The 14,726-nt window shown below is 37.1% G+C and overlaps 1 protein-coding gene across 1 annotated transcript in view; it reads right to left on the bottom strand.

The window, feature by feature from the left end:
• Positions 1–14,726, bottom strand: part of ORC5 (origin recognition complex subunit 5) — an 82,696-nt gene that overhangs the window by 7,494 nt on the left and 60,476 nt on the right. Inside the window, 1 exon segment of the mRNA XM_017852331.1 lies at positions 3,356–3,468. Coding sequence (XP_017707820.1) covers positions 3,356–3,468 — 113 coding nt within the window.

Raw genomic sequence — 14,726 nt, 5'->3', positions numbered from 1 at the left:
AAATTTCAGGCCTGGGCAACAGAGCGGACTGCAGTGCTTATCACTGAAATAAGAAACACTGGAGGAAAGCCAGATGTTTCACTTTTTGTTGGCGGGTTGAAGCAGAGGTTAGAATTCCTAAGTTCGGTTTTGGAAATGTATTAATATAGCTGGGAAACAATAATAAAGGTCAAGAATATTATAAAAAATAGATCTGGTCTTTAAAAATAGGGACATTATTAATACACAGATGATTGTCGAAGTCATGGGTGTGGCTCAAGTTGCCTAGGGAAAAAAATGTAATATGAGAAAAGAGCCTAGGGCCAAGCCTCAAGGAACAGCTATATTTAAAGGTCAGGTGGTAAAGATAACCTTTGTTAGTAAAAACAACCAAAGAATAAAGAGGAACACCAGAATACTGTGGAATCATGTCTAATAGAAGAGAGTTTTAAGAAAGAGTAGCCAACAGTGTTAGGTGCCACTGAGAGGACAAACAGCCGAGACTAACAGAGGTTCCCGGATAGTGGAGGAGATGGAATTCAGAGCATAGGTAGAAGAATCCACCTTAGGAAGAGGAAACCCATCCTGCTGAAAAAGGAAAGTAAGAGAAGATGGCCACCAGCACAGGTAGCTCAATTCTCAATTGATGGTTTCAACCTTGTTCTGTGAAACAGTGAAGACTGAACAGAATGAACACAGACATTAGAATTTGTGGTTTAAACAGAGTCAAGAATTTAGGTGGAGGCTGGGCACAGTGGCTTATGCCTGTAATCCCAGCATTTTGGGAAGCTGATGCAGGCAGATCAACTTGAGGTCAGGAGTTCAAGACCAGCCTGGCCAACATGGTGAAACTCTGTCTCTGCTAAAAATTAGCCAGGAATGGTAGTGTGTGCCTGTGATCCCAGCCACATGGGAGGCTGAAGCAGGAGAATCGCTTGAACCTGGGAGGCAGAGGTTGCAGTGAGCCAAGATCGCACCACTGTACTCCAGCCTGGGTGACAGAGCCAGAAACTCCATCTAAAAAAAGAAAAAAAAAAAAAAAAAAAAAAAATTCAGGTAGAAAAGAAGTCTGGATACCAGGTGCCCTATTATTTCAACACATGAAGTGGAATGGCTGGGGAGACAAAAATCAGTCTTAAGGAGAATAGGGAAATAGAGCCAGGTTGCATGGGTCTCAAGGAAGTCCACATTTTTATAAGAAGTTGGGGGCAGTAACAGTCTGGAAGTGGCAAGAGAAAGGATGGCACTGAAATGACCTCCAACCCTGAGGGATTAGGGTTTGAGAAAATACATTGCTACAACTAGAGATAAGTCCAGGGGAAGCAGCATCCCAAAGAAGGAATCAGGTTTTACCTAAGGCAATGAGGAAGACTATTAGAAGAATGGGGCACATGGGAGGGAGGGAAAGAATGAAAGGTAAAGTCAGCAGAAAAGAAGTACAAAACACAGGGATGAGAGAATGGAAGAGGGCAGGTGTGGGGAGGAGCGGGTGCTCATTCTACGGATATTGCCCATGGGAAGTAGGGAACAGTAAAGAAAACAAAAGAAAGTTACAGAGTCCCCAAGTTCCATGCCAAGATTCCAGGTCTAAAGTTCTTGCTTGCAAGGTGGTAAATGAAAGTGCATGTCTCTGGATGTGTTTAGCATCCATCACTGTGATGCTCTGCACTAAAGGAACATCAAATTAGGTCTGATTCAATGGAGATTCACTATATTAGGAACCCACAAACTTCTGTTTTGCATATGATTATGCTGGGGCACAACCTAACACATTCAGAGTAATAATAAAATCCTTGAAATAAATAGGCTTCCCTCCAAATTTATGCCTTGGATAGAGGCTCTTAGATACAGAAGTTCCAATATAATGGCTTTTTAAAAGGAAGTAATTGCTTTGTGATCATACTTAACACACTAAAAAATAAGTTTCTGTTCAATTTTCTGTGTAAAAGTTTGCCTGGTTTTATTAAAATGAAACATTAAAACCCTTGACTTCATGTTTTAGAGCCTATATGCCACAAAAATGTGGTAAATACCTGCATCATATTATCACAGAACTCAAAAACATTTTTTTGTAGATGGGGGTCTCACTACGTTGTGGCTCGTCTTGAACTTCTGGCCTCAAGCAATCCTCCCACCTCAGCCTCCCAAACTGTTGGGAATACACGTGTGAGCCACCACACCTGGCCATTCATTCACTAATTTATTATTTATTTATTTTTCAGAGCACTTTTAATTCAGAAGAGGCTTCAGGGAGAAGCTGCCAACCTATGGACTTCAGAATCTCAAGAAGCTGTAAAATTAATCATCAGAGGAGATCTGCAAATCTATACTGTTATCAAGCACTGTTTTAGGCTGAAAAAAATAATGTCTCATGCCTATATACTGTTAATTTTGAAATATATGTAAATACTTTCATGACTAATTTTAAAGGATGCTAAAATGGAATCTTCATATTCAAAAAGATTAGGAACACACTGTCTATGGAATGCCCTGTTCAACCTGCCAGTCTACACACTCATCACCTCTTCCATTACAGTCCTGACAGATTGTTATCCAGCTGCAACTGTATGATGAAGTCACTTATTCATATAAATGGTTTGAACATTTTCCATAACACTAAGTACACCTCTTTGTAAGGAAACTCGTATTTTTAGACAGCTTTCATTTTGACAAATATACTTTCTTCCCCAGAATTTCTAACACTCTAGAATTACTCAGAATTAGTTTCATCCATTTTGCACATGACAGACCCCTGAAATACTTAAGACAGTTCACATGTCCTTCCTAAGGCTTTTCTCTCACACTCTGTCCTTCAGTCAGGGACGTGACACAATTCCTCATTCTACCACTCTCCTCGTGCCCCTTCAGCATGTATCCATTTGTCTCTCTGAAAACTCTAAACACAGCACAGCACACCAGATTTGATCTGCCTGTGACAACACACAATAGAATGATTATGTCCCCTGACCTAGACACTATATTTCTATCAGTGTTACCTAAGTCAGGATTTTTAAAGCCTTGTAGTCAGCTAAAAATTTAGGACTTAAGTCAGCTTTCTCCCATCTTATTTCAATACAAGAGAGTTTTCTGTAGCCAACTGTCCATTAAATCTTACCTTGCTACTATGGGATCATTTATTCCAGCCTATTAAGGTCTTTCAGAATCTTGATGTTTGTTCTCTAACATATTAGCTATTTCTCCCAATTATATGTCATTTGTAAATTTGAGAAAGTTCATTCTATAGTAGCAGTTATTCATTCTTGGCACTTAAATACATGATTTTTTCATGTTTAAATGTCATGACTAATGACATTACATTAGGAAAGCACTAATTTTTATATTTAGTATCTCATTTACATAATTGAAGACATTTTACCTTGCAATAGCTCTGATGAAGTCTAGAGACACTGTGCATTTATATTTTGGTCCATCAAGCTGATCGTCATGGCCAACCAGGGTTAACAGCTGAAGGGTCACTAGAGAGGTAATCTAAAAGAGAACATTTTTATAAGAAACTGTTTTAATAAGATTATGTAATACTTTTGTTTCTGAAACATCTTACAGTCTGATAAAGATACATAACTGAATCACAAAAAACATCTGCAAAGAAAATGACTACTTTGCAATCTGTAAACACAAATTTGTACATGTTTACTAGTCTGACAACTAGGACTAGTTGTCAGAGTCCTCGTTTTTTTTTTTTTTTTTTTTAGAGATATGGTCTCGCTCTGTTACCCAGGCTACAGTGCCATGGCTTGATCACAGTTCATTGGAGTTTCAAATTCCTGGGCTCAAGTGGTCCTCTCAACTCAGCCTTCCCAAGTGGCTGGGACTACAGGCACATGCCCACCACACCTAATTTTTTTATTGTTTTGTAGAGACAGGGTCTCACTGTGTTGTCCTGGCTGGTCTTGAACTCCTGGCTTTGTGATTCTCCTGCCTTGGCCTCCCAAAGGGTCGGTGATACAGGAGGGGAAGGCAGGGAAGTGCTGGGTAGAGAAGGGCGTGGTCCCTGGCTAGTGCTCCACCCCCAAGTCTGTGCCCACAGACCTAGGTAAGGACTGGCATTTCAGTTTTGGTGCCTAAATGTTACATTTTCCAAGACCACCCTGGCCACGGCTGGACATTAAGAGGAATACACCAGTGGAAGAACACACAAGTGGCTGGACAGCGAGAGGAACATATTCGGCAGACATCTGCAGATGCCAGCAGGCCATCTATGGTGAGACGACACAGAGTTTGGCCAAGAACGGCTAGACTTCAGGGGAAAACCACCTTCCCACTCTATCCCCCTTCGGTCTCCCCATCCATCTGCTGAGAGCTACTTCCACTATTCAATAAAACCTCGCACTCATTCTCCAAGCCCACATTTGATCTGATTTTTCGGTACACCAAGGCAAGAACTCGGGATACAGAAAGCCCTCTCTCCTTCCGATACGGCAGAGGGTCTAATTGAGCTAACACAAGCCACCTACAGATGGCAAAACTAAAAAAGCACACTGTAACACACGCCTACTGGGGCTTCAGGAGCTGTAAGCATTCATCCCTAGATGCTGCCGTGGGGTCGGAGCTCCACAACCTGTCCGTGAGCATGCTCCCATTAGAGGTTTGAGCAGCAGGACACTGAAGAGGTGAGCCACTACCCCTGTGAGGGAGACAAGGGAACTTTTCCTGTTTCACTGGGATTACTGGTGTGAGTCACTGCACTCAGCCCAACCAAGAGTCCTAGTTTAACAACTGATTCAAACAATCAGTCCTTAAGAATTCTACTAGAGACAGCTTTGTTTCATTAGTGACTCAGACACATGACCGCCAAACCTTTAAAAACTGCAAATAAAGCACATTCCTTCTCTCAACATTTTACAGAATTTCTATCTAAATAACTCAGAATACAAAATCTATACTCCTTTGGGAATAAAACAATTATAATATGGATTTAGGCCTTTTTAAGAGTTGGGTAGCTGGTTAGATAAAAGATAAGAAATACATCCTTCAGAACTGGGCTTAGTCTTGGTTTAAAACTTTCTTTCTTTCTTCTTTTTTTTTTTTTTTCTGAGGCAAGGTCTCACTCCATTATCCATGCTGGATTGCAGTGGCACAATCATGGCTCACTGCAGCCTCAACCTCCCCAGACTCAAGTGATCCTCCCACAGCAGGCTCCTGAGTAGCTGGTAGTATAGGCACATGCCACCACACCCAGCTAATTTTTTGTACTTGTAGACATGGGGTTTTGCCATGTTGCCCAGGCTGCTCTTGAGCTCCTGGGCTCAACTGATGCACCTACCTAGCCTCCAAAGTGTTGAGATTACAGACGTGAGCCACTGCACCCAACCATTGCTTTAAAACTTACTGCTGATCATGTACTCAGGAAAACATCAGAAGGATTATTAGTGAAAGCAAAAGTGCATTTTGATAGGTCAAAATTAAAGTACAAAATCACTTAACATTCATAAGGCCAACTAAAATATTAAGTTCTCTGAAATCTAAGAAAGGAAGCTGATCCAAGAACTGAAATTCTTTGAGCGCCCATTGTCTTCTCCTAATTTCTTATTTTTATCTCCCATAGGCCAGCAGGAAAAAGAGCCAGCAATGGCAGTAAGATAACATTTGGAGACTTAGTTACCTGTAACTGTTCAGTGGCAATATGAATAAGAGTTTTAGGTTACGCTATCTGTAATACCTAATCATAAGTCTTAGGAATTAAAATGGTCACTTAATTTGGGACTAATACTTTACAGATGCTAAGTAAACATCCTATGAATAATAAAAACACTAATAGCAGTAATAATTTGCTTGGTACTAAGTACTCTATACACACTATCTCATGTTATTCCTCATTACCCTCATGTCCACAAGGTGGACATTATTATACTTTTTTTTTTTTTTATAGATGAGCTTTAGAGATCTTAAGTAACTTTCCCCATATTCCAGATCTACTGGCTTAGCAAGAATTCAGGAATCCATGATCATCTTACTATACTACATTTCCCATTACCATTTTGAAGGGAAAATTGTCATGCAGATTCAGTCTGCGATTACTTTACTAACAAATCCAAGGGTGAACAGATAATAAATATCTCATATAGAGTATCTTATGTAGAGAAAATCCTATATTCAGTAAATATGAAACATTATTTCAACTGGAAAAGCAATTTATATTAATACATCCAAATACAAAGCTCTGAATTCAAAAGGCTAAGACTTTAATTTCTAATTCAGTATCAATAATTAGGTTACATCTTGAAATATCTTTTATAAATATTCTGTGTGTGTGTTGAAAAGAATATGTATTTTGCAACTGTTATGTGCTTTGTTACATGTCTATTGCTTTGTTACATATATGTCTATTACACAAGACACATATGTAATAGACATTATTTGTATGGTTAAATCTTACATACACCATTTTTAAAATCTGCCTGATCAAAACTGACAGAGGTATTAAAATTCTTCCGTTATCACAGAATCTTTTTTTGCTTTGTATTTTTTAAGCTACGTTACTAGGTAACGTACATACAGATTTAAAATTACGTTTTGTTGACAAACCTTTTCAATATAATAACCCTTTTTTTCTCCAGTAATGTCTTAGCTTACGATGTATTTTTTTCTAATCTTAATATAGCTATATTAGCATTCCTTTATGTGCTCTGCCTTTTTCTTACATTACTTTTCATGATTCTGCTTTCAAGGTTCATGTTTTCTCAATTTAAAACAGTTCTCATGTAAATAACATATAGTGGGATTTTGTTTTTATAGTCACTCTGACAACTTTTACCTTTCATTAGGACCACAGACTCCATTTGTTTTTAATATAGCTAACGATTTTCTAAACTTTTTTTTCTACCTTTATATTGACCTATTTGTCCTTCCTTTCCTTTTTCTCATTCCTTTCTTACCTTTTGTTGTAATTATATTTTCTTATCTCTTTTTACTTTTACTACCTTGTAAGTAGTTCTATAGTCCTTTTAATTCGAATGTCCATTTTTATTTCTTTTTTGGCTCTTCTGCTAGTTTGGAAGTCCTCCTTTATTTCCAACTTACAGAGTTTTTCCAGTTTTTTGTTTTGTTTTTGGGGGATCACAGAAGGTGATCTGCATACTAGCAATCCTCTGAAATTTGTTGAGGCAGCTAGGTTCTCTGGGAGGAAAGAAGGGTGCATAGGAACCTGGGTGTCACTGTGATAGACTGAAAAGGATCATGGTGGCCACCCTGTCTGTTATGCCCACCAGGCCCCTTCTTGCTTTATTCCAAGAATGTCTCCAGTTGACGATGACAGAGCACAGAGCATGCCCAACATGTGGGATGACTTACCCCAGGCAAATGAGGTGTGGGGTAACAAGAGTTTTTTCTCTTACTTATTAAGGTATCTACATAATATCCTACATTTTGCCTCTTAGCCTGCAAAGTCTAAAATATTTACTATGTATTCCTTTACTGAAAAGGTTTGCTGACCTCTGCATTAGAAGACTGCTAGATTCACATTGTTAATTTAACCAACATTAAAACTAAGATGTTTAGTAACTTGCTCAAAGTGATAATTACTGGATGGTGCCAGAAACTCACTTGACTAGAACTTAAATCTCCTAACTCCAACTCCAAAACTTTTTAAAAACATGCCTAAGCTGTGATCACAGCTAAGAGAGTGTACATCTAACAGATGTATTATACTCTTGCCTGAAAAGAGTGTGTTCTAAAAGAATTAGGATGATCTGCAAAATAGTCATAGAGGGAGAATTCAATAGAATAAACCCAATAGTATGCCTCTAGTACTAAGATGCAAGACTCTTTGCCCATTAACTTAGAAATCTGGTATATGCTACAAGTTTGCATCCACTGTAGAGGTGTAGCTGTCTGGCTGTCACTTAAGGTATTAAGATCATCCAATTATCTCACTCCCACTCTCACCACTGGGCCCATTTGGATTCCATACTTAATCTTCTAATTTCGGAAGAGAGAGAACATAGTTTCAGAGAAAAAAAACATTCAAAGTTAGTAAGATCTATCTTTGCCACTTGCTAGCAGTAGACTTCAGACTGGTCAGTTAAACAATGTGGACCTCAATTTTCAAAACTAAAAATCATCATAATAATCTTTCAGCCACACAGGGATGTTCTAAATATTTATAACTATGAATGAGCACCAAGAACTGTTAGAATAAATGCTTTCAGTAAAATTGCAGAATACAAAAATCAACAAACATGTCTATACACTTACAATGAACTATCAAAAAAGAAAATTTTAAAATCTAATTTACAACAGCATCAAAAGAATAAAATATGTAAGAATAAATTTAATCAAGAAGGTGAATTATTTATACACTAAAAACTAAAAAAATTGATGAAAGAAATTCAAGAAGACACAAATAAGTGAAAAGATACCTGTGTTCAAGGACTGGAAGAATTATTATTATTAAAATATCCATACTACCCAATGCAATCTACAGATTCAATGCAATCCCCATCAAAATTCCAGTGGCATTTTTCACAGCTGGAGGTATCACAATTCCTGATTTCAAAGTATATTATTAATACAAAACTAGAGTAATCAAAACAGTATGGCAATGGCATAAAAACAGACACACAGATCCACAGAACAGAAAGTCCAGAAATAAAACCACACATATAAGGTCAATTAATCTTTAACAAGGGTACCAAAAATATACTATGGGAAAAGGATAGTCTCTTCAATAAATGGTATTGGAAATATTGGATATCCACAGGCACAAAAAATAAAAATGAACTCTTATCTTACACCATACACAAAAATTAATTCAAATGGACTAAACACTTAAATGTAAGACATGAAACAATAAAATTCCTAAAAGTAAACATAGAGAAAAAAATTTCCTGACATTAGTCTTGGCAATGATTTTTTGGATAGGCTGCCAAAAGCACAGGAAACAAAAGCAAAAATAAACAAATGAGACTACATCAAACTTAACAGCTTCTTCACAGCAAAGGAAACAACCAATAAAATGACAAGGCAATCTACAGAATGGGAGAAAAAAAAATAAGGTACATCAAATGGCATAAACAAGATAACAGAAACAAAATTATATTAGCAATTGTATTAAAAGTAAACGAAATGCTTCAAATAAAAAGACTGAAAAAATCAAACTGCATTTTGTTTAAAAAAGACACATATAAAATGGAAGCATATGTGAAAGTTAAAGGTCAAGGACAAAACTGAGATATGTCACACAAATTCTAATAAAAAGAACAATGATGAAAATATGTTAAACACCAGACAAAACAGACATGAAATGAGGTTTAAAGAAAGGTTCACTTAATAATGATAAAATGCAGGCCCTGAGCTCATATCTCTTACAAGATTAACTGCTTGAGACCTTTATTATGAAGAGAAGAGACACAGAACAGGATGGACAGCCAAGGGATCCAGAAGTCTTCTGGGGAGAGTAAGTATTGCTAAAACCCAAGACAAGACAAATTCCATAGCCTTCCCAGTTTGGAAACAGGTAGAAATCTATAATAGACAGTAGACCTGAAATTTTAATGAATAGGAAGATATGTAGTAAAGAGTGAACACAGTCTTCTATTGCTAAGTATATTAACTTCAACCCTTTCTATTTTTCTGTGAGGGATTCATTTGCTAAATTAGGTTAGTAACAGCTATTTGAAAAATCATGCATTGAACTCTATTATTAAAGGCAGTTCTCCTTAGTACTTTTTTTAATACAGAAGAAAACATTAATTACCTTGTACTTTGCCACTGACATTTCCTTATAATATTTCTCATAACTGATACTTTCTTGTTAATTCAAACACTCACATATTTAGATTCTTTAATTGAAACTGTATGCTAAATTACTTTTTCCACAATTTTTTCAAAGAAAAACAAAAAATCTGTCTTTAATATAGTTAAGTTAGGGTCTTAAGAATATTTTCAGATGCCTTACAGTTTGTTACTTTTAGCACATTAGTTATAACAAATGTCTAAAGGCAGAAAGTTGGAACAAACAGGTCCTTGAAGTCACTTTCAGTTCTACCAGGATTCCATGGCTAAATTAATCATGTAAATTGTGCAAAGGATATAATATCACTTCAGCTGAAGATGTAGCAGCTAAAAGGCACTTCCAGAATATTAATAAGATGACTGATCAGTTTTTTTATGGGTAGGGCTAATTTAGGAAAAGCTAATACATTAAAAGAACTAAACCTAAAAAAAGCAATTAAATTAGAATGTGATTTTTCACATTAAAAAAACTCATTTCAGTCTTTTGTTGACTTTATTATATGAAAATCACTGAAAAACTCAACATAAAAATATTCATATACATAAATTGTATACAAATATACAAATAATAGATATTCAGGAGAATATCTATTACATAAAGCAGTGAACAGGCCAGGCATAGTGGCTCACACCTGTAATCCCAGCACTTTGGGAGGTGGAGGCAGAGACAGGTCGATCACTTGAGGCCAGGAGTTTTAGATCAGCCTGGTCAACATGGTGAAACCCCATCTCTACTAAAAATACAAAAATTATCCAGGCATGGCGGCACACACTTGTAATCCCAGCTACTTGGGAGGTTGAGGCATAAGAACTGCTTGAACCCAGGGAGTGGAGGTTGCAGTGAGCTGAAATAGCACCACTGCACTCCAGCATGGGTGACAGAGCAAGACTCTGTCTCAAAAATAAAAGTAAAAAAATAATAATAGGCCGGGCGCGGTGGCTCAAGCCTGTAATCCCAGCACTTTGGGAGGCGGAGGCGGGCGGATCACGAGGTCAGGAGATCGAGACCATCCTGGCTAACACGGTGAAACCCCGTCTCTACTAAGAAATACAAAAAACTAGCCGGGCGAGGTGGCGGGCGCCTGTAGTCCCAGCTACTCGGGAGGCTGAGGCAGGAGAATGGCGTGAACCCGGGAGGCGGAGCTTGCAGTGAGCCGAGATCCGGCCACTGCACTCCAGTCTGGGCGACAGAGCGAGACTCCGCCACAAAAAAAAAAAAAATAATAATAATCATAATAAAAAGGAGTGAACAAATGTACCAAATATTTAAAGGTACTTTCCCAGTTTATTAAAATTTTGCTAGAGTAAAATTGAAAACAAAATCAAGCACAAAGATTAATTAGTGGAGTCAACATTTTGAATCTCAAACGTATTAGTTTATTAACTTACTAAATGAAAACTTATGGAAAATACATATAAAACTTTAAAATTATTTCTATACACGCATAAATAGCAGAATATTCACCTTCCTCTCTATTATCCAATCCTTAAATTAGCTAATTTTTATTTCCAACCACATATCCATGAAACTCTTAAGGACTTACTCTAGGTACTGTGCATTTAAAAATAAGGCTGGGCGCAGTGGCTCACACCTGTAATCCCAGCACACTGGGAGGCTGAGGCAGGCAGATTATCTGAGCTCAGGAGTTCGAGACCAGCCTGGCCAACAGGGCAAAATCCTGTGTTTACTAAAAATACAAAAAATTAGCCGGTCGTGGTGGCATGTGCCTGTAATCCCGGCTATTCAGGAGGTTGAGGCAGGAGAATCGCTTGAACTTGGGAGGTGGAGGTTGCAGTGAGCCAAGATCATGCCACTGTACTCCACCCTGGGCAACAGAACGAGACTCTGTCTCATAAATAAATAATGAATAGGAGCAGAAAAAATATTTATTTACTTCCTTGCTCCACTTTAAATGTTCATGACAATATGATGAACTCAAATCTCCAGGCTAGTATTAATACCTACATAGTCTGATATGGTCAGCGTGGACCTGACAAAAAGTCTCTAGACAGTGAGTACTCAGATTCATCGTGGTGTCTCAGTTTCATGTGTATGAATGTACATGTATAAATAAGGGAGAGGTGGGGCAGACCCTTTCCCATCTAACTGCCTGAGACCTGTACTATAAACGAAAAAGACACAGAACAGGATGGGCAACCAAGGGATACAGGGGTCTTTGGGGGAGAGTAAATATTGCTGAAAGCCAAGATAAGACAAATAGCCTTCTTAGTTTGGAAACTTGTAGAAATCCATAATGAGAGTACGCCTGACAATTTTAATGAATGGGAAGATACGCAGAAAAGAGTTAACATAGTCTTCTATGGCTAAGTATATTAACTTTGACCCTTTTTATTCAGTGACACATCTGTGACTTAGAGAAAAGAGATACACAACAGTCATTCCTGTTGTTAGGTCCCCGAATGCAGGGAGTGATTTACACAAAGTCTCTAGTTCCAGCATGGAATAATGAATTAAAATACTTTGCAGTAAATAAATTAATGATTTAGAAGGATTTAATCTCTGTTGGAAAATAAGCTCTGTAAATAATAATGGTAAAACATTCTGTAATCTTTCTTCAGCACTAATTTACAGAAGGCTTCTTGTTCAATTGAGCTTTGAATTACCATGGAACACATTTCAAGAACAAACATGAACAAACAGCCTAGACAGAGGGTTAGAAAAAAGATAAATACAGAAGAATTTCCCACCCAGACAGGATGATGCATAGATTCATATTTGTTATTCTTTCCTGCTAAGTACAACTATAAATCCTGGAAATAATATAAGAGGCGACCAAAAGAGGACTCTGAAAGGTAGAAAGAAGTAGGTGGACTGCTTATGGACCCCAGGGCTACAGAAACAATATAGAGGGCGGGAGTCTTAGAATTCCCCACCCAAGAGCGAAAGGTGAACCAAGCCCAGCACTTCCCAATTCATAACTGAGCAACAAAAGGCTACCCAGGTAGGCTCATTCCTCCCCTGGATTAAAGAGGAATCCTGACGAAAGAACTGGCAATTCTATATCTAGCAAAACTATCCTTCATGAATAAAGTGGAAATAAAGACATGCTCGAACTAGGTAAAACTAGAGAATTTGTCACTAGCAGTTGATCTTCAAAGAAGAGCAAAAGGAAGTTCTTTAAACAAAAGAAAATAATAAAAGTGAAAGAACGAACAGTGGAAACAGCAGATTTCTGGATAAATACAAGAGAATATCTCCTCATGAGTTTTCTAAATCACATTTGATTAAACATTTTAACACCTTCTGATACGCAAGACAGTATCTGAAAAAGTGGAAAGTAAAAGGAATGGTAGTATGGTTTCCATACTTCACTTCAAGTGGTAAAACACATATGCTACATAAAACTAAGCAGGCAATTACCGTATTACCCTGCAATTGCATTTATGCATTTATCCCAGAGAACTGCATGTTCACATAAAAACCAGTACATAAATGTTCCTAACAGCTTTAATTGTAGTAGCCAAAAAACGGGAAAGAACCCAGATGTCCTTCAACAGGTGAATGGTTAAACAAACTGTGGTACATCTACACCATAGAATACTCCTCAGTAATTAAAAGGAATGAACTATTAATACATGCAAAAATTGGGATGAATCTCAGGAATTATCCTGACTCAAAAAAGTTAATTCCCAAGTATTAGATACTATATGATTATGCTTAAACAAATTCTTGAAATGACAAAATTCTAGAGATAGCAATTAGCAGTTAACAGGAACTGGGGAAGGCGAGGGAGAGAGGAAGGTATGGTCATCAATGAGTAACACGGAGAATCCTTGTGATAATGGAACCAGTCTTGACTGTGGTGGTGAATTAACAAAACTATACACAGGATAAAATTTCATATAACCAAATATATATAGATGTACACAAAAGAATACATATAGAAGTAGGGAAATCTGAATGAGCTCCATAGATTGCATTAATGTTAATTTCCTGGTTGTGATATTTTACTATAGCTTTGCCAGATGTTACCATTGTGGGGAACCAGTAAAGGACACAAAGGAAGAGAGAGTATATATTATGTTTTACAACTGTGTGTGAATCCATAATTATCTCAAAAAAGCTTAATTAAAAAATAAAACACTAATAACGTACTCAAAATATAGACGACTTTGAGAAATACCTTGTAAACTGTCAGAATACATTTTATCTCAAAATGTTTTAAGCAGCTATGAAGCTACAAAATCTACTTATAAAATAAAACACTTTTAACCCTTATTTGTAAGGATTTTAAATCTTTCCTACTTAAAGGCAGATGATTAGTTATGACTTGGGGCTCAGACTCAAGGAAGATTTGTAGCTACTGGTTTCATGCTGTGAGTCCATAAAGGTCCTTACAAAGTTGCCACAACCTGTGACTAGTAAAACTTACTACTTCCTCTACAGCAAAGGAAGATTATAGCAAAAGTATTACTATACAAATCCCAACCTGAGTGTTCTATTTTCCAAATTCTTACTTTATATATTTTTTGATGATAAAAGTTGTTTTATTTGTTTTGGGGCTATAAAAGCCAACTGCACTTCAAATGTATTAAAAATAAAATTTTCAACATAAAAATAATTGCACAATAAAATTCTGAGCTTGCCCATCAGGACTTGAAACTTTGGAGATCAATACCTCACTTAACAGATGAGGAAAGAGACATCATAAAAGGACAATTGGCATTATCAGTCCCTAGTCAGTCACCCACACAAATGAATGTTCCCAAATATTTAATCCACAAGTCCCAATGAAAATTAATACAACACACATGTTGTGCTAAAGGTTTACTAGAAAACATTTTAGAGCTGTAACAACAAATTTTAAATTAAGCACTCGTTTTAAGAATACTTAACATATTAAAAACATTTAGCCAAAATAATACTTCACATTGGGTGCTGATGATTAGAAAATGGTTTGCCTCTTTAGTTTAATTAGATCCCATTTGTCAATTTTGGCGTTTGCTGCCGTTGCTTTTGGTGTTTTAGACAT

This window comes from Rhinopithecus bieti, unplaced genomic scaffold, assembly GCF_001698545.2.
Source record: "Rhinopithecus bieti isolate Rb0 unplaced genomic scaffold, ASM169854v2 scaffold_59, whole genome shotgun sequence".
In the NCBI taxonomy this organism is placed as follows: Eukaryota; Metazoa; Chordata; class Mammalia; order Primates; family Cercopithecidae; genus Rhinopithecus; species Rhinopithecus bieti.
Note: the sequence above shows the minus strand (reverse complement) of the source record. Positions and strands in the feature narration are given on the sequence as shown.